Genomic DNA, 17,931 nt, shown 5'->3' on the forward strand with positions numbered 1-17,931 from the left:
ATGATATTGGTGTAAAGATATAAAATAGATTGATGAAACTACGAGGAGTTTGACCCCTCCAGTGAGGCGCTTGCTTTTCTGTCTTCACCCTCTGTTCTCAACCCTCCACTCCCACCACCATCCTGAAGGCGCCCAAGGGGGACGGGACTTTTCCATCCCTTCGTTCCCTCCTTAGTCTGTTGGTCGATTTGTTGGCTCGTTCACTCTTTTCTTCGCACGTTCATTGCACTCCTCCCTCCTCCACCCAAGCAGCACCAAGCCGGTTCGCGCCGCTCCCCAGCGGTGTGGCCAGACACACCTCCCCGCTCCGCTCCGCCCCTATCCCCGCCCCTTTCTGCCCCGCCCCCTCCCCAGGCCAATCGGGGCCGGGCCCGGGGCGGGGCCTCGCTCCCCCAGTACCCCCGGCGGCTCTCGCGACTCCGGAAACGCGCCCCGGGGCTGCTGGGCTCTGCCGGGCGCTGGCGGCTCCGTGGCGCTTCCTGCCACGCCGGGCCTGCCTGGGCCGCACCAACGCCGCTCTGCCGAGGCCGCGTGTCCGCCGTGTCAGCCGCCTCCCGGTGCGGGTGAGCGTGCGGGCCGCGGGAGGATTGCGGGGGGCGGGGGGAGTGCGGGAGAGAGTGCGGGCCGAAGTGATCACGAGGGCGGCACAAGGATGTGCGGGCCGAAGTGAGCGTGTGGGGCCGCGGGAGGATGTTCAGGGGGACGCTGGAGTGTGTGCGAGGCCGGGGTGAGTGTGCGGACCGCGGGAGAGTGTGCGATGGGGGGGTGGGCGTCCCTGGGCCTGTGGCGAGCTGCTTGGCCTTGAAGCTAGCCAGAGAGGGAAACGGGTCCCAGATGACTGGTACGACGAGGCCCGAAGGCCTTCCCGTGGCGGGCGGGGGGCGGCGGTCAGGGGCGGGAATCACGGACATGCAGAGGCCTGCTCTGCTCTTTGGGGGACGCTAGGGGTTAGGACCCGGTCTGGAGCGGAGAGAGAGGACCCCCGCCCCAAGCGCAAAGGAAGCCAAGGGGGTGGGGGCGTTACGGGGTGAAGGATGGTTAAAAGACTTTTCTCCAGTCTAGGGGGCAGGATCGAGCCGATGTCTGGGGCCCTGGGTGGATGGGCTGGGGTTGATTCCTGCTGGGGGTGTTCCTCCTTTGCTTTCGGGTTGAGGGGGTCAAGCCTCAGCCTGGCGGGGAGGTTGGGGGCAGGTAGGTAGCCTAGAGTCTGAGACCTGTGGTGAGGGAGGGGAAGGGGGCAGCCCTGGCTGCGTGAAGGGCAGTTCAGGGCCCTCTGTCTAAACAGGGCTTTTTCTCTTGCCCTCCTGGGGGCCACCTTCTCCCACTCCAGTGCCTCCCCCCATTAAACTCCTTTGCTGGCTCCTCCAGTCTATATTTGGGTGATTAATTACATGCCTTTTTCCACACACACCCCCCACTCGCCTGCTGCCCAAAGCCCGTGGTCCCTTTCAAACACCCCCCCCCATTCCTGGCCCTCTTCCCGGAGGACCCACCCTCTTCCAACTGATGCCCTCCAGCCAGCCTTGGCCTAGCTGGGCTGGCAGCCCCCTCCAGTCTCCTTGGTCAGTGAAACATTTCCTCTTCAACCTCAATCCCAACATTTTTCCTTTACAAGAGGATTTCAGATGGGATTGCTGGAACAGCACCTCCCCTAGGTACTAATGCTGCCTCACCCCTTCCTCTGTCCTTACCCTCCCCCCATAGGCCTTTAAGAAGCAGCAGTTTGCACAGTGTCTGGCACAGTTCAGAACATTCCCCCAAAATGTTATTGAATCTTTATTTAGAATCAAATTGAGCAGTGATTTTCAGCCTTCTGTTTGTGAGAGACCCCTTGGAAAAGCTCTTGGAAAGTGTGAATTCTCTTCTGACCATCAGCACAGACTCGGAGAGAGTGGGCTCCCATTTTGGGAGGCTCCTGGGCAGGAATCCTGTCTGATGAGAGCTAGAGATGAGGGAACCTCCAGATTCTAGACAGACCCAGTGTTAAGGAAGTGCAGCCCCTCGTCATACATAATCTCTTGGAGTGCTTACAAAAAATGCAGGTTCTTTGGCCCCACCAAGACCTGCTGCTCTGCCACTTGAGTTCTCAGTGGACTCCAAACCAGGTTTCGAACCCAAGGATCCAGCCCTTGCCTAACCAGCCTCCTCAGGATTTGCACAGCATCCCACCCAACCCCCAGTTCAGAAGCTTTTCTATCCAGGCAGTGTAACCTGAAGAGAGCTATACTTACAATTTATTTTGATTTTTAGTAAGATGCCATACATTTTCTTGGGGAAATGGGAACATAAACCTTTCCTCAATTAAGTACAACAAAGTACAAAATCCCCTTCTGGTCTACCTTCTGGCTTTTTATAGAAGGGAAAGAAGATGGAAACCTAAACAGAGAGACAGGTGCCCAAGCAAAGTGAGAGAGGAAACAGATGCCTTCCCACCCACGCACACAGAAAAAGACACACACAGACACAAATATCCCGAGAGAAACAGACTTTCCTGGTGAGACATCCACTCTTTTGGCCCTTCAGGATTCTGCTACTTCGAGTAGCAGCCTGTTTGCACGGTGCAGGGTTGGGCCAAGTGGGGCCTTTGCTTACATCTCCTGGCTGGACAGGAAGGGGAGCACAGAGGCCAGGTCAGCATGGCCCAGCGGCTGGCTGGGGGTCACTTCCCACCTGGCTAGGGTGCATCAGGATCTTCAGCTGAGCACTCACCACACAGGAGGACAGGTTCCTGGAAGGTGCACATGAGTCTGCTTTGGTTCACCTGAATTATTTCAATCCAACAGGTGGGACCTTACCTGCTGAGCTAGTCTCTGAGAATCGTTCTGAGACATGATGAGCCATCCCTGTGTGTCTCTTTTGGGTAAGTCTGAGTGTTTACCCACCATGTCTGATGGCCCCACCAGAGACCCCATGGGTGGGGATACAGGACATTGAGGAGTATCATTTTGGTTCCAGAAGGACTTATATTTTCCTTTATGTCAATGTTGCTGAACTGTCTGCCCAGAGACAATTCTCTCAATCCAAGCAGCTCAAGTAAGGGAGAATTGGGAGTGCAGGTGATCATTTGGATGGGAGAGAGAGCTGAGGCACTCATCTGAAGGAGATCCCTTAGGAGTGGAAACCTTTAGAGCATATTAGCTCTGCCCCAGAACCGAAGTGAACACCACAAGTCTCCTGTTGTCTTCTGGGTAAACCACACTTTGGGGCTTGAGGACATTCTTCTACAGGTTCTTATTTAGATGCTTGAGGGAGTCCAGGTGTTACTTTGCAGCCCTTGGAAGCTTCGGTAACCTGCCATATAGGTCTTATTTGGGTGGCTTTGCTGCCTCTTCCGAACCCCAAGGCCCAGGGAGGGATGCCACCTGTCAGAGGAGATTGCTTGGCTATTTGTGCGATAGAATCAGTTGAATGTCGATATTTTAGGCTCAGAGGCTACCTTTACTAGTAACCAGATCCTTGTGGGGAAGAAGGGTCCTAACCTCAAAGGTTAACTTGAAGACCCTCAATTATTCACCACTTTTTGTGACATGGGTTGGTTTTTGTCTCTGTTGAATTAAACTCTTAATTTCTGTTCTTTCACATCAAAGTGAAATGATTATTTTGGGCCTCTTAGTGTTTCTGATTCCATGCGATAAATTTGATTGAAATAAGTCAGTTAAAATTTACATTGTGATCTGAAGCACATAACAGGAAGATTTGTTCATTCATGTGAGCTCTCATGTTTTAGAACGCATAATTTTTCAAATTGCCAGGCACTCGATTAACATTGACATCATTATTTTCCATGTATTCTAGCATCAGATGTTTGTTAAACAGCTGCGGTGTACATGGTGCTTGGCTAGGTTCAGTGTGGAATCCGCATTTGACCTTGACAGAGCCTTTGCTCTCTGGGAGTTTATAGTCTTTAGACTATCTTCAGATCTCATTTCAGGAAGGAAGATAGTACTGTTTACATTAAGAGTTGAAGATTTGTTTTCCCATAGTATTTCTCCAAGCTTCTATTTCCCAGTTGTATGCAGGTGGAATGTGCACCCTGTGAGATTTGGGGCATGCTTTTCTGCTGTGCCTTACATTCAAGGTCACCATTACCCTGTGTGTCCATCAGGTGCATCACAATGATTTTCATGTTCTGTTTGAAATTGCTCCAACCTCGATTCCCCAAGATCCACTTTAGGAAGGCAGTGGACACCTGCATTTGTCCCTTCTGTCACAGCATCCAACTTCTTTTCCTGATTAGTTCCACCATTTTAAAATGGACCGGTTGTGCAACATAGATCCTAAATAATCCGATGGCCTCTAGGCTTGATGATAATTTTAGTTTTAACTGCAGGAGGGATTCATGTGTATTATCTTCCTTAGTGATCTTCCTGTGCTGGTCCTGAAGCTCTTCACCTGATACACTTGGTTAATTACTCAGAATTTAGCTTCCTTTTGTGAAAGCACGGCCCGCTTTTTTCCTCCGTTTTTATGATCACCTTCTAATCTGATCACTGTGGATGGTGATCACTCAGCCACTGAGAGCTGAGGCGCTCTCACACTAAGTCCCCCAGGTGAACTGGTACATATTGGGGGTTCATGACACCCCCAATATAACCGGGTCCCTGGGCAGTGTGCACTGCAAGAGATGGGAGAGACAAAGGCCCGGACACAAACAGTAAGGTGAAAGGGTGTGGGGAGGTCAGAGGACCACCAGCATTCCCGTGAGTCAGGTGCTACTGACTGAAGTCTAGCACCCGTTTTTATTCTCTTTTTCATGTTATAGATTACAGTGATTTCACGTGAAAAGCTTGTGGGTTACCAGTAAAGCATATAATCTAAACGGGAATAAAAGAGACCATGTACTTCTACTTTACTAGTTCCTCATTTACTGAGTCATGAACTCAGGAGAGAGATGGGAACATTGCCTCAGGCTTAGAATAGCAAACTCCCCTTATCTGCTGGGCTGACGTCCTTTGATCATTCTCTCCTAAAAGTCACAAGATCCCTTTTATCTATAGAAGCAAGAATACATAGCTTGTTACTAAGCACAACTACGCCTTAGATAGTATCACCGAACTCAGCAGCTGTGGCCCATTCAGTGGAGGAACAAAGAGATCAGTACTTCTTACTGGGGGGTTAGCTTCCCATCAACTGAGGGGTTCTACCGAGAGAGGGAGGGAAGGAACTCAACCTGGTGTTCTAAGAATTGGAGCCTGACGTCCCTTCTCCTGGGCTAACATTTTGCAGTCTTCCTCTACAGCCATGGGTGGCTTTTTATGATGAGGCCCCCCAGGCTTTAAGGTGGGAGTCTGCTTTGGTGCGCTCCCAGATGGCTGGAATGTCCCCCAACTAGGCAGTTAACTTTTGCCCTTGTCTCCGGCTCCTGCCCAGGCAGCATTCTTTCACCTCCTCTCCTCCCATGGCCTAGAAATGGGGTCCCTAAGCCCTGGTGGTCTTATCCCCATCAGGTACAGGAAGGGCCACTCCTCTTACTACCTGGGAAAGGATAATTAACAACTCATTTGGGGGCTGTAGCTCTGGGATTTCAACAGTTAATGATGCCAATTAAGTAAAAACACTTTGGTAGGATTTGCTCAATTAAATGGAATACTTCAGGAGGATTTGTTCAATTAAACGTGGGTGGCTTAGAAGAACTGTGTGTGAGAGAGAGAGAGAGAGGGAGAGGGAGAGAATGCTGTGTCTCTATTACGCAGTGAGGGCATGTTAATAGCGTGATTTAAAGGCAGCCCCTCAAGCGCCCATATATACCACTAGGCTTAGCCGACACTGCCAGTCTGCCTTCTGATACAGAGTTGCATGTTATTTCTCTCTTCTCTGGTGTGGTTGGAAAAGTCTCAAATCTTGGGAGCTGGACATTAAGCAAGTTAGCCTCTTGCAGCCACGGCTTCCTTCTCTGTCAAACGCAGGCAGTGATAACCGTAGCCTGTGATAATGGAGTTCCGTGAAGGGGGACGCTTGGCTCCAGATACGTGTGGCAAGTGCTCCATAAGCGGAAGCGCACTCCCTCTAACACACCCCTCTCCGCGCACATTCATTCAGTCGCCCCACAACTTCCCATGTGCCCTCTCCGTGCCAAGAGCTGCTGCAGACACTGGGGTTTGGGGATGACCAAGAGGGAGAAAGCCCCTGGCTTGTTGGAGCTGACATTTCTCCTGGGGAGAGTCAGGTAGAAACACCAGTCGTAGGATAGCTTTTAGTTAGTGAGAGCGTTTTGAGTAGACTGTGATGGGGCTGGAGAGTGAAGACATTCTGAGGAGGTGACATTGGAGTTGAGGCCTGAGTTCTTAGGAGCTGCCTATGACAAGCCATCGGGATGGTATTCAGGGCAGGTTTGGAGGCCTTGAGGGTCACAGCCTTGGCCTATCTAGGACTGAATGTAACTGAGATGGGGGCAGGGAATGGGATTGAGGGGCTGGGCCGGGGCCTTGTAGAGGGGTTAAAGCCTTAGGTCTCTGGCCTGAGGGCTGTGATCTATAACAGGTCATCTTTCTCAGAAGGTGCATATACACAATGTCCCCCCTCCCCATTCCATTTGGCCACCAAGCATCAGTGTCAATTGGAAATGAATTTTTTTTTAAAAATGAATTATAATAGTAATTCATGACCAGTTCATTTTGTTTTGGAAGCCAAAGTCAAACCAGACATCAGGATTCCAGGAAGAATCCAATAGGCCAGCAGGGCCCTGCCCAGGTGACAGTGGGACACAGAGAGGCTTGGCTGCTGAGCACCTGGGATTAACTCCCACCGGGGAAGCACGTGTGCCTGCAGCACGTTGAAGGTGGCAATGGGCATCCTTGGGCTTTGGGGCTAGATGAAGCCTTCTGCCCACGCACGCCCAAGGTGCTGACGGCTCAGGGGAGGAGCCAAGGAAGTTACAGCCCCACGGTCCTGCCTTTGGACTTGGTGGTCGTCACCCTTCGTGGAGTCCTGCCGGCCCTTTGCCTGTGTGGGAATCGTGAAAGTGCTGTTCTTCTGACCCAGCCCGTCTCCTTGACCTCCGCCCTCGTCCTCGTGCATCTTCGTTATCCAAAGTCTACCAAAATCTAATCTGTATTGGGATTAGAGGAAGGAAAAACAAAGTGTACCAAAATCTTTTAAAATTGTTGCTCTTTTCTGATACCAGTGAAATTCAGGTTGGTTATTAAAAATTCCCACATTACAGAAACAGGAAGCAGACCTTTCTAGGCCTTGACCCCATGTGGTCACACACACACATTGAAGTATAGGTGTGCTCATTCTAGCTACAAGTCACTCTCAGTGTTTTCCTCTTTTCTCCTAAAATGCAAATATATGCTTAGCCATCTTGTCCCCTTCCCTTCCCCTCTTTGGGTTTTCAATCAAGAGTTATGCCTGCCTGTGTCTTCTCTGAAGGGTCACATTTTTGTAAGCCACTGCACGTCATCTTCTGTTGGCCACCTGTGGGCTTTCCTCCTGCTCTGAGTGTCCGGAATCTGCAGTGGGGTCTTCGGAGCGCTGAACCACCTTTTGCATTCATCCTCTCCCTCCTTTTGCTCATGACACTGGGATTATTTAGACTCTTCCTGTTGGTTATAATATTAATATAGTGTTTTCCATCCTTTCCTTTCAACCTATCTGTGTCTCTATATTAATATTTAAAGGTTTTATATTTAAAGTTTCTTGATAGCATATAGTTGAGCCTGTTTTTTCACCCTCTGCCCTCTGATGGTTTAGTCCGGCCATCTTGCTGTTTGTTTCTGTTTGCCCATCTGCTCTTTTTCCTCTTTTTCTTCACCTTTCTTCTTTTGGATTATTTTTACTATGTATTTTATCTCTACTGTTGGCCTAGTAGCATGCATCTTAGAGTAGAGTCTTACAGGGCTTGCCACGACACACAGTCATGTTTTACTCCACGTGTGTTATAAACCAACACAATACCTTGTTGTTACTTTTGCTTTAAATGGCCAGTTATTTTTTAAAGATATAAAAATGAGGGGAATCACTTCTTGGCCTTTTGGCTAAGATCAAGTGTAACGACGGAGGGTACAGTGTTTTCTCTTTCCCTCCATTTTCATATTCCTGGTGCTCTTCTTCCCTTTGTGTAGATCCAGGTTTTCAACTGGTATCATTTGCCTTCCACCTGAAAAACTTCCTTCGATTATTTCTTAGAGTACAGACCTGCTGCTGATGAATTCTCCAAGCTTTTGTCTGAAAACACTTTTATTTTCCCTTCATTTTTGAAAAATATTTTCCTTGAATATAGAATTCTAGCTTAACAGGTTTTTTTTCTTTTTCTTTTAGCACCTTAAAAATATCATTCGGTTGTTTTCTGGCTTTTCCATTTTCTGATAAGAAGACAATTACTCTTTGTTCCTTTGTTCTTTCTTCATTCTCATCTTTGTAAAGTAGCCAGAGGAACAAAAAGCAGTTTCTTTCCTCTTGCTACTTTAGGATTTTCTCTTTATCACTGGTTTTCAGAAATTTGATTATGGTGTGTCTTTTTAAATCTTGCTAGGGGTTGGCTGGGCTTCTTGGATCTGTGAATTTACAGTTTTCATCAAATTTGGAAAATTTTCAAGCCATTATTTCTTAAACTGTGTTTTGTATCCCCTCCCCATTTTCTTCACCTTCTCAGATTCTAGTTACGTGGGTGTTTGACCACTTCATATTATCCCCAGGCCACTGACACACTGTTTGTTTTTAAAAACTTTTGTCCTCTCTGAGCTTCATTTGAGATAGTTTCTATTGCTATGTCTTCAAGTTCTCCAATTTTTTTTTTTGCTGTGCCTAATATGCTATTAATATCCAGTGAAATTTTCATCTTAAATATTATAGTTTTCACCTCCAAAAGTTGCATTTGGTTCTTTTTGTATCTTGTATTTCTCTCATTATATTGCTGTTTTTCTTTCAATACTTGTACCTAGTTAAACTGGCTGTTATCCCTGCTTGTGAGTTCTGTCACCCTTGCCATGGGTCACCTCTTTGCGCCTCTTGGCATCTCAGTAATTTTGGTTGGATATTGGACATGAAGATTATGTTGTTGAGTGTCTGGATTTGGTGAAGTAGTTATTTGTGGATCAGTTTGATCCTTTTGAAGCCTAGTTTTAAGCCTTTTAAAGGCAGGTCTTCTGTAGCTTTGGCTATATGGATAGGTCAGCCTTACTACTAAGGCGTGACCCCTCTGGATTCTCTACTGAATGTCACAGATGCCCACAGAGGACACTCCATGCTGGTTGGTCAGACCTTCGACATCTCCCTACCTTTGTGTGTCCCCGGAATTGTTCTGCTTACAGCTTCCTGGTCATTCTTTTCCCGGGCTTTTGGAGTTTCACTCAGTGCATGCGTGGCTTGGCAGTCAGGAAACACTCAAGGGGATCCTTATGTAGACTTTTGAATCTCATTTTTCTGCATAACTCACTCCTTTCTGGAACTCCGCTCTGCAACTTCCAGCTGCCTCAGCCACTCTCAATGCTGGTCTGTGTCTCCTCAGCTTGACGAGGTCTCTAAGCGCTGTCGGCCCCCCTCCCTACGCTGATGATCTGGAAATTGCCTCTGGGCAGAGAGCTGGGGTGGTGATCGGGCTCACCTCAGTTGCTTCCCTTCTTCCGGGATCGTGATCCTGTGCTTCCTGCTACCCGAGGTCTGAAAGCTCATTGTTTCACTTCTATTGTCTCCAGTCTTCTACTTGTTTATGACAGGACGTGTAACTGGTCCTGGTTACTCCATCACAGCCACAAGTGGACATTCCCATCGGTCCTTCTTAACATAACATCTTTAATTTTATGAAAAAGTCTTTCTCCTTGAGCGAGTAGGCTTCCTTTTCATTTAATTATGAGTTGAATTGAATTGACACCAGAACAGGAGCTGTGACTGTCTCTTTGAAGTCACTCAAGTGGGAGCCTATGGTGCAGATGTCCGTGGTAGAATTTTATGATATTTTACACGTTTTGCAATTTGGAAGAGAGAGGTAACTTGTACAAATCATTCAGATCTTTTATTTAGCTTTTGAAGGTCTTACTTTTGAGGCTTATTTTTCCAGCTGTTTTGTTCAGCTTTTCATTTTGTCAAGTACGTTAGAGAAATGTTCTTACCTGCAGTTGTCTCGCTTCCACCGGGGGAATTATTGCAGTGGGGTGTGGCTTTTGAGGGCCTCGCCGCTGGTCAGGAAGCCCTGGCTCCTGCTCCTCACTGCCTCTCCTCCCTCCAGTGGCCTGATCCAGTTTGTTGTTGCCTCTACGAAGTCAGAAAGGATGTATTGCTAGTTATTTCTTCTGATAATCCTTCTGGTGTGAGCATGGACTGTTCGAGGCTTGCTGTCAGGAGGCCTGTGGCGGCCTGTCTCTGAGAGCCAGTCTCCCTGCCTTTGCCTCTCTGTCTGTCCGCTCCCGCTGTGCCTGGGCTGGCACCCAGTGGCCTTGTCATGGCTCCCTCTGGCCTGCTGCGTGACTTCTTTGCTGGCCCTTCCCCTGCGCAAGGTGCGCTTTCTCAGGTGTGCCAGTGCTCGGCCCGCACGTGAGAGAAAGCCTCCACAAGACCCAAAACCAGGGAAAAGGAGGTTGCCAGTCTCATCTCCGGGGACCTAGAGACAGGACTGTTGTCACTCATGGCTTTTTTCACTTTCCTTAGCTTCACCTGCTCCCCAGGGTCTTGCCCTTCCCCAGGACGGAGCCCCAGGAAACCAGGTCCTGGCAGTCCCTCTTGAGACGCCGGAGGCCCAGGTGAGCTGCGCTTCCTCTAACCTGCTTGGGATTCCGCCACTGCTCCCTGATTCTGGCCTTGGCCTCTGCCTCCTGCCCCAGCATGACTCACAGCAGAGTGTGACCCCAGCTACCGCCTTCGTGCCCTCCCTCTGCTTCTCTTCTGGAGGCTGCCAAGGAATGGAAGCCCACTGGGCTTGGCATTCCCATTGTCCAGGTGGGGAAGCTGAGTTTCCATTCCAGGAAAGTGACTGAACTGAGGTCCCTTCAGAAGACTGTAGGAGGCCAGGGCCGTAGCCCAGGTCTCCTGGCACCTGGTCAGGTTCTCTTCTCAGGACTTCTTGGGGCTTGTGGTCAGATATCCTTGTTAGCAACACACACCTGCTCCGGGTCCTTACCTCTCGTCCCTGGCATCACTGGCACTTGCCCCTGTCTCATTCTAGAATGGGTGGAAAGACTGATTATCCCTGGGAATTCTTTCAGGATTTGGTGACATTTGATGATGTGGCGTGCTACCTCACCAAAAGGGAGTGGCTGAGGCTGGACCCTGAGCAGAGGGCGCTGGCATATTATGGAAACGTGACCTCCGTGGGTAAGGATGCCTCAGCCCTTCCCCAGATTCGCCATCTACTGGGAGTTGGGGGGGAGGGGACACGACTAGCACCATACAAGCTCACCTTGTCCCTGGGGTGTGGGAAAATACAAAGGGTCTGCCACAACCGACATCTCAGAGTGGCACAGAAAGAACCTCCTTTGGTCTTTTATTGGGAAAGACATTGTAAGAAACTTGCCACTCCAATGTAGAATACTCTTTTTAACCCACGAATTATACAAATTGCATGGCCATTGGACTTAGTTTCTTTTGAGAGAGGCTGACAGGCTCATGCTCCTCCTATTCACCCCTCAGGGTCTACATGTGTGGGGTGAGGAGGATTTTTTTAGGAGGAACTCTTGGGAATCATGGAAGTCTGTGGGTCTGAGAAGAGCAAGAAATCTGATGTGTGGGCACCGAGGGGCACACAAGGAGGAGGTGGGGCAGGGGCCAGCTCCCCGGGTGGGCCCAGAGCCTGGCTTCCTCTGGTCCTGGAGGGAGTAGCCCTGGGGAAGTGCGTTTGGACTGAAGGAATGCCTGTCGAAGGTCACAGCTAGCCTCGTCTTTGAGGACTGAAAGGGGTTTCCCTGTTCCTGTACCATTCTCACATCATCTCTGGCTGTCCCTGTCACCCATGCCTTTTCCATGGGCAGGAGCTCCTGTTTTGAATCCCGCCTTTGTCTCTCACCTGGCGCAAGGACAAGTGCTGTTCGTATCAGACCCATCCATCCACACGGCCCCAGCTAAGTGCTCTGGTGAGTGAGGAATAAACCCAAAGAAATGTGAGGAAAGGGGGGGGGCGGGATGGGGGTAGAGGCATAATGGAGCCACTATGGGGTTTTGGTTAGGGTTGGGGGATGCAGCTGAGCTCTTGAGGTTGAGGTTAGAGTCGAGAGAGCCAGCTGAGCTTTGAGGGGATTCGGGTTAGGGTTGGGAGGCCCATGCCAGGTGGGGAGGCCTCCTCAGGACCACTTTGGTGGGGCATGTCCAGAAATCAGGCCCCTCTGCGGTCCTTCCGGTCGCTTTCAGCTCAGGCCCGGTGCTCAGCTGCTATGTCAGGAGGAAGAGCATTCTGGACAGAGGAGATTAACCTTCCTTCCTTCCTCCTGTGCAGACTGCGGTGTCTTGTGTTTGTCATTTCAGAAAGCACCTGGTTGACCCAGCAGCAGATGATGGGAGAAGACACCCAGCCACAGGAGATGGCATCCACAAGCTCCCCAAGGGCCGGTGACCCCAGCCCTGAGGTCAAACAGAATGGGGATTCTGAGGGGAAGGGAGGGAGCCCACAGAATGTGCCTATAGAACATCATTTTGCATGTAAAGAGTGTGGGGACGCCTTTCGGCTTAAAGTCCTCCTCGTTCAGCACCAGAGGGTCCACAGCGAGAAAAAGGGCTGGGAATGCAGCGATTGCGGGAGGGTCTTCAGGGGCGTGTCGGAGTTGAATGAGCACAGGAAAAGCCACGTGGCCGCAGAGCCCCGGCCTGGCCCCAGTTGGGCCCTGGAAGATGCAGGGGAGAAGAGGGAGCAAATGGAGAGGGAGGCGAAGCCCTTCGAGTGCAAGGAGTGCGGGAAGCGGTTTAAGAAGAACGCGGGCCTTAGTCAGCACCTGAGGGTGCACAGCCGTGAGAAGCCCTTTGTCTGCGACGACTGCGGCCGGTCCTTCAAAGTCAACACCCACCTCTTCCGCCATCAGAAGCTTCACACTGCAGAAAAGCCTTTTGCCTGCAAGGTGTGCGGCAGGGATTTCCTGGATCGCCAGGAACTGCTCAAGCACCAGCGGATGCACACCGGCCACCTGCCCTTCGACTGCGACGACTGCGGCAAGTCCTTCCGAGGGGTCAACGGGCTGGCCGAGCACCTGCGCATCCACAGCGGGGCCAAGCCGTACGGGTGTCCGCACTGCGGCAAGCTGTTCCGGCGGAGCTCGGAGCTCACCAAGCACCGGCGCATCCACACAGGCGAGAAGCCGTACGCGTGCGGCCAGTGCGGCAAGGCATTCCGCCAGAGCTCCAGCCTGCTGGAGCACGCGCGCATCCACAGCGGCGAGCGGCCCTACGCATGCGGCGAGTGTGGCAAGGCCTTCCGTGGGCCCTCCGACCTCATCAAGCACCGGCGCATCCACAGCGGACTGAAGCCCTACGCGTGCGACAAGTGCGGCAAGGCATTCCGCAGGAGCTCGGGCCTGAGCCGCCACCGGCGCATCCACAGCGGGGCCAGGCGCTGCGAGTGCGGCGAGTGCAACCGAGTCTTCAAGAGGCGCTCGGCGCTGCAGAAGCACCAGCCGAGCCACCACGAGTAGGGGAGCCCAGCCCGCGGCCAGCCGGGGGGTCCCGGAGGGCATGGCACAGTCAAAGGAGATGAACAGTTTTGTAGCGCTTATATATTTTGTCGTCTGAAAGATTGAGACCAATTTATACTGCCACCAGCAATTTCTAAGTGTACATGTTTCCCATTGAGGCCATCGAGAGTAGCTTTTTCCATTTTAACTTAGTTTGGCTAGTTTAACTGGCAGAAAGTACCGTCAGGGTATTGAAATCCGCCCGCCTTGAATCCCGGATGGAGAGAAGAGAAAGCCGGATGTGGAGGTGCGGAGGGGCTGGAAGGTCATCTACCCAAGCTCCCCCACCCCCAAGGAAACAACGATGGCGTCAATATAATGTGATCCCAGCTTTCCCCAAGAGAAGATTGCCCCAAAGTATTTTGGCCGACTTGAATTTATAAATTTTTAGGGATGCAAATAGAACATTCAAATGTCTTGTAATATTTAATTTATTAATTTAGTCATACATACATATTATAAATCACATATTATATAGAATAATATATTAATTTAGAAGATACTCCTTTTTGCCACACTGTTTCATGAAATCATTTTATTCTAACTCCTCACGTGCATTTTTGACCTCACCGTCTTCACCAGCATGGGAGACCATTGAGTCATCAGACAGTATCAAAGCACATCCAGTGACTTCCATCCAAGCTGTGCACAGTAGCGCTGTGACAATCCCTGCATGAGGCTCTCATTACAGATTTCCTCCTGAGCCATAAGGACATATTTGCATAACATTAGGACAATTTTTAACTTGCCCTATAACTCTACAACATAATCACTTGAGGTAGTTCTTTTTCAAATGACCTTTCAAAGGCTTTTTAAGAAATGTTATTGTGAGGTCATACTCCTAGTAATAATTACTGAATCTTGGCTTAATGTCTTGTGTCCTTTTTCTTAAACCAGTTCAATCTGGTGACCCCTGTACATATCCAAAACTAGCATCAATTGGGGTTGCCTTGGGCTAATGGGTCTTGTCCTCAAGCAGCACCATTTTGTTCTAGATAAAGTGGTTGAGACCACCCCCCTGATAAGAGATAAGTCTCAAGGACTGGAGTTTAAGGCGACTGATCCTTTTTGGAAACAAGAGCCTCTCAAATCAGGCCTAGATGGCACTTCTCCAACCCTCCGTTTCCAGCTCTATAAAATGGGGCGGTCACAGTACCTACCTCCTAAGGCAATCACGAAGACTGCATCCTGCCTGCAGAGCATGGAGGTACACACACTCAGCAAAGGCCATCTGCTGTCATTGTCACAACCATTGCTGTCATTCTATGGCTCATTAGTACCAGGCCTCCTGACTGCTAGTCTCATCCTCTTTCTCTCATGTGATGACTTTAATACTGTCTCTGTTTTGTTGCATGCAGATTGCAAGTTCATCTCCTTTGACTAGTTATCAAGTTACCTTTGGATATATTGACGTTATATAGCAGTTCTTTCTATATTGATTGTGATGTTCTCTTTTCCAATTTTATTGCTTTGCTCTTTGTAGCAGTTTTATTACATTTTTGTTGTACAAGTTTTTAATTTTTACATATCCAAGCATTCATTTTTGTCCACTAAGTCTTAATTTTCATTGCTTCCATAGTTAGATATGACATTTTCTTCTAGAATTTTAATTACAAATGAAAAGTTGAGACCCCTGCCCATCGGAGGGTGGATGCACCAGATGGGCAGGCCAGATGGGAATGGGCCGGAGAAGCAGGCTCTTCCCTCATCCAAGATGCAGACTCCGTGTAATCTGTGGGCAGCACTTGACTATCCAACCTGGCCGCTCAGGTACGCCGGAGATGTGTCCATCACAGATTGGCCAGAGCACTCTGACTGTCCATCAGTATAGCCTCAGCGGCCAGGAGCAGGGCTTGGCCTCATCTAGCTCAGTGGGGTGGTCCAAACTTGATCTGGCAGCAGCCTGGCCATCCTTCAAGCTCCTGGGAGCCTTGGCAGTGCCCAGTGTGGATTCAGTGACTGAGCAGCAAATGCACCCAAGAGACATCTTGGACACAGAAGACACGCCTGACTTACGTCACGTGGACCACATCCTCCTCCCAGCCAGTGACTCTACAACTAGAAAGAGATCCATTTGGTGGCTTCTGCTTTGGGCAACTAGGGGGCAATTCACCAACGTGTTCTGGAGTCACTTCCTGCAGCCAAACCTAAGAGGGGCAACAGAGCAGAGGCTCAGAGAGGAGCCACGCCCCTCTGGTGGCCTATGTGTCATGCTGATAGAAGCTGGCTGTACTAGGCCTGGGCTTCGATTTGCAGCAGCCGTGCCCAGGAGGGGCACTAAAGCAAAGGTTTGGAGGGCAGCAATGCCCTTCTGAAAGTATGTGTAGCATAGAATAGGAGCTGGTCATCCCGGGGCTGGGCTGTCATTTCCAGCATCCTTCCCCAGGAGGAACAGCTGCAAGCGCTGGCAAGGAACCTGGTCCCTTCAGTGGCCTACAGAGGCTACAGATAGAAGCTGGCCACACCAGGGCTGTGTTGTGACTTCCCAGCACCTGTGCAGGGAGTCTGTAGGGGCCTAGAGAGGAAGTGTGCCCTCCTCATGGGCCCACCAGGCTCAGCGCCAGCCACAACCCAGAAGGGCTTCTCAGGCTCCTTTCCTTGGAAGCAAGGTCTGATAATGACCCTTGTGACCTCGGCCAGGAGGTCCTCACAAATGGCCCCCAGGCCACCACAGTGGCCCTGTGCAACATCTCCATCCTGACCTCCAGGCTGGAGAGAATCCAACAGCACTTGTTACATAGCTATTCGTTTTGCTCCTTGGGCCTCAGTTCTTGCGGTAGTCGTGAATCTGTCTGAAGTCACTACTTTCTTCTCTGATCAGTCTTCTCTTTTCAAACTGTTCTGATGTGTTTTGTACAGCTGTCATTTGGCAGTGAATGTTGGCATCTACCAGGGGCACGTCAACACCTTTACCTAGAAGATCTCTGCCATTTCTTGCCCGTTCACTCATCGTTTCTCGGGTTTTACGAAGGATCCCGTTGAAGTCTAGGTACAGCATTAACTCGGAACGTGGCACATTCATCACTGCTTCCATCTAGGATGCGATGTCTTGGCATCCCTTCCTGCCCTCCCTGACCTTTCCCCATTTCTGGTTTTATGATTTTCTTTCAAACGGATCCTCTTTTAGAGTTAACACTAAAGATCGCGTCTTTTTTGTCATGGTCGACGAACAGCTGCTCGTGGTGTTTGCAGTGGAATCTGCTCTTTTCAAACACAGTCTGTGGCTTTAACGTGTGTACTGTAGTTTTGCCATGTTCATTTGTTGCCTCTGGTAACTTGGGGTGGATTTCCTTGGATTCTCTAGGTATACTGGTACGGCAGGTGCAAAATGTGACCCAGCTTCCTGTCGTGTGTACTCATGTGTGCATTTGTGTATCTACCTCATTGCGTTTTTCCTTCTAATCACACATATTCCTGTCGCGACCCTGGCTCCCACCTGAGATGGGTTCTTGTCTTACCGAATTAACAAAGCCTCCGTTGATTTTATTAGAGTTTTGAATACTTGCTGAAATTTTCAAAAGAAAGTAATTGTTTACCATTTTTGCTGCTTATTATGATTATTAATAACTGTGTCGATTAGTTGTGTCATCCCCACTCTTGCATTTCCAGAATAATCCCCTGCCCAGTCGCAGTGGCATCTTCCTCGCATAGTATCGCAGTCCATGTGCTTGATTTTGTGCTAGAAGTGGCACAGCACCTGCCCTGCCCACCACCCGGGCTGTGGCCCTGTTGTGTACTATGTGACTTGCCACCCCTCTTCTAGGCCACATTAATGAAACCAGAATGGAACACCAGACCCAAGGGCATCAGCCAGTCATCGGAGCTGGCAAGAGACAAACTGGGCCTTTCAGGCCTGTGCAGCGCAAACGAGGGAACAGCAGCTTCGTTGGTGTTGGAAGATGGAGGGCGCCACATGGAACTGAGAGGAGGTGAACGCCGTGGGCTCCTGGCCACTGCCCTCATCAGTCCACACGTGTGCCCACCTCGCATTTTACCGTTTGGCCGCTTCCAGAGAAGAATCCCGATGCCGCCTTTCCTCGTTGTCTCCCTGGCCGTCGTGAACACCTGTAAATGTGGTACCGTATTCTGTTCGCTAAGATGGGTGAAATCTATGCCTTCTAGTCTCAGTGAGTTTCACCAGTGCTTTTCTGTCTGGGTGTTGTTCCTTTACTCAACCCACGTCGGGCCTATAAAGTGAGTTCAATCACAGCCCGCCCACCCTGTGCTCTGTTTCGGAAGGGTTTCACCATCCCAAGCACACCGCCAGGTGGGGTAGTGGTAACTTCTCTCTTACTAGTATACGTACTTTCTGTAGTTCTCATTGCATCTGTTTGGGTGTTTACTT

At 50.1% G+C, this 17,931-nt stretch overlaps 1 protein-coding gene across 1 annotated transcript; it reads left to right on the forward strand.

Annotated features, from left to right (window-relative positions):
* The first annotated feature begins 438 nt into the window (after positions 1–438).
* ZNF275 (zinc finger protein 275) lies at positions 439–17,443 on the forward strand. Its single transcript, XM_045538276.1, has 6 exons — positions 439–563; positions 2,784–2,860; positions 10,585–10,676; positions 11,139–11,247; positions 11,901–12,002; positions 12,391–17,443. The coding sequence occupies exons 2-6, from the start codon at positions 2,830–2,832 to the stop codon at positions 13,545–13,547; spliced, it is 1,491 nt and encodes a 496-aa protein (XP_045394232.1). The 5' UTR covers positions 439–563; positions 2,784–2,829; the 3' UTR covers positions 13,548–17,443.
* The last annotated feature ends 488 nt before the right edge of the window (positions 17,444–17,931 follow it).

Source organism: Lemur catta, chromosome X (assembly GCF_020740605.2).
Source record: "Lemur catta isolate mLemCat1 chromosome X, mLemCat1.pri, whole genome shotgun sequence".
NCBI classification, from domain to species: Eukaryota; Metazoa; Chordata; class Mammalia; order Primates; family Lemuridae; genus Lemur; species Lemur catta.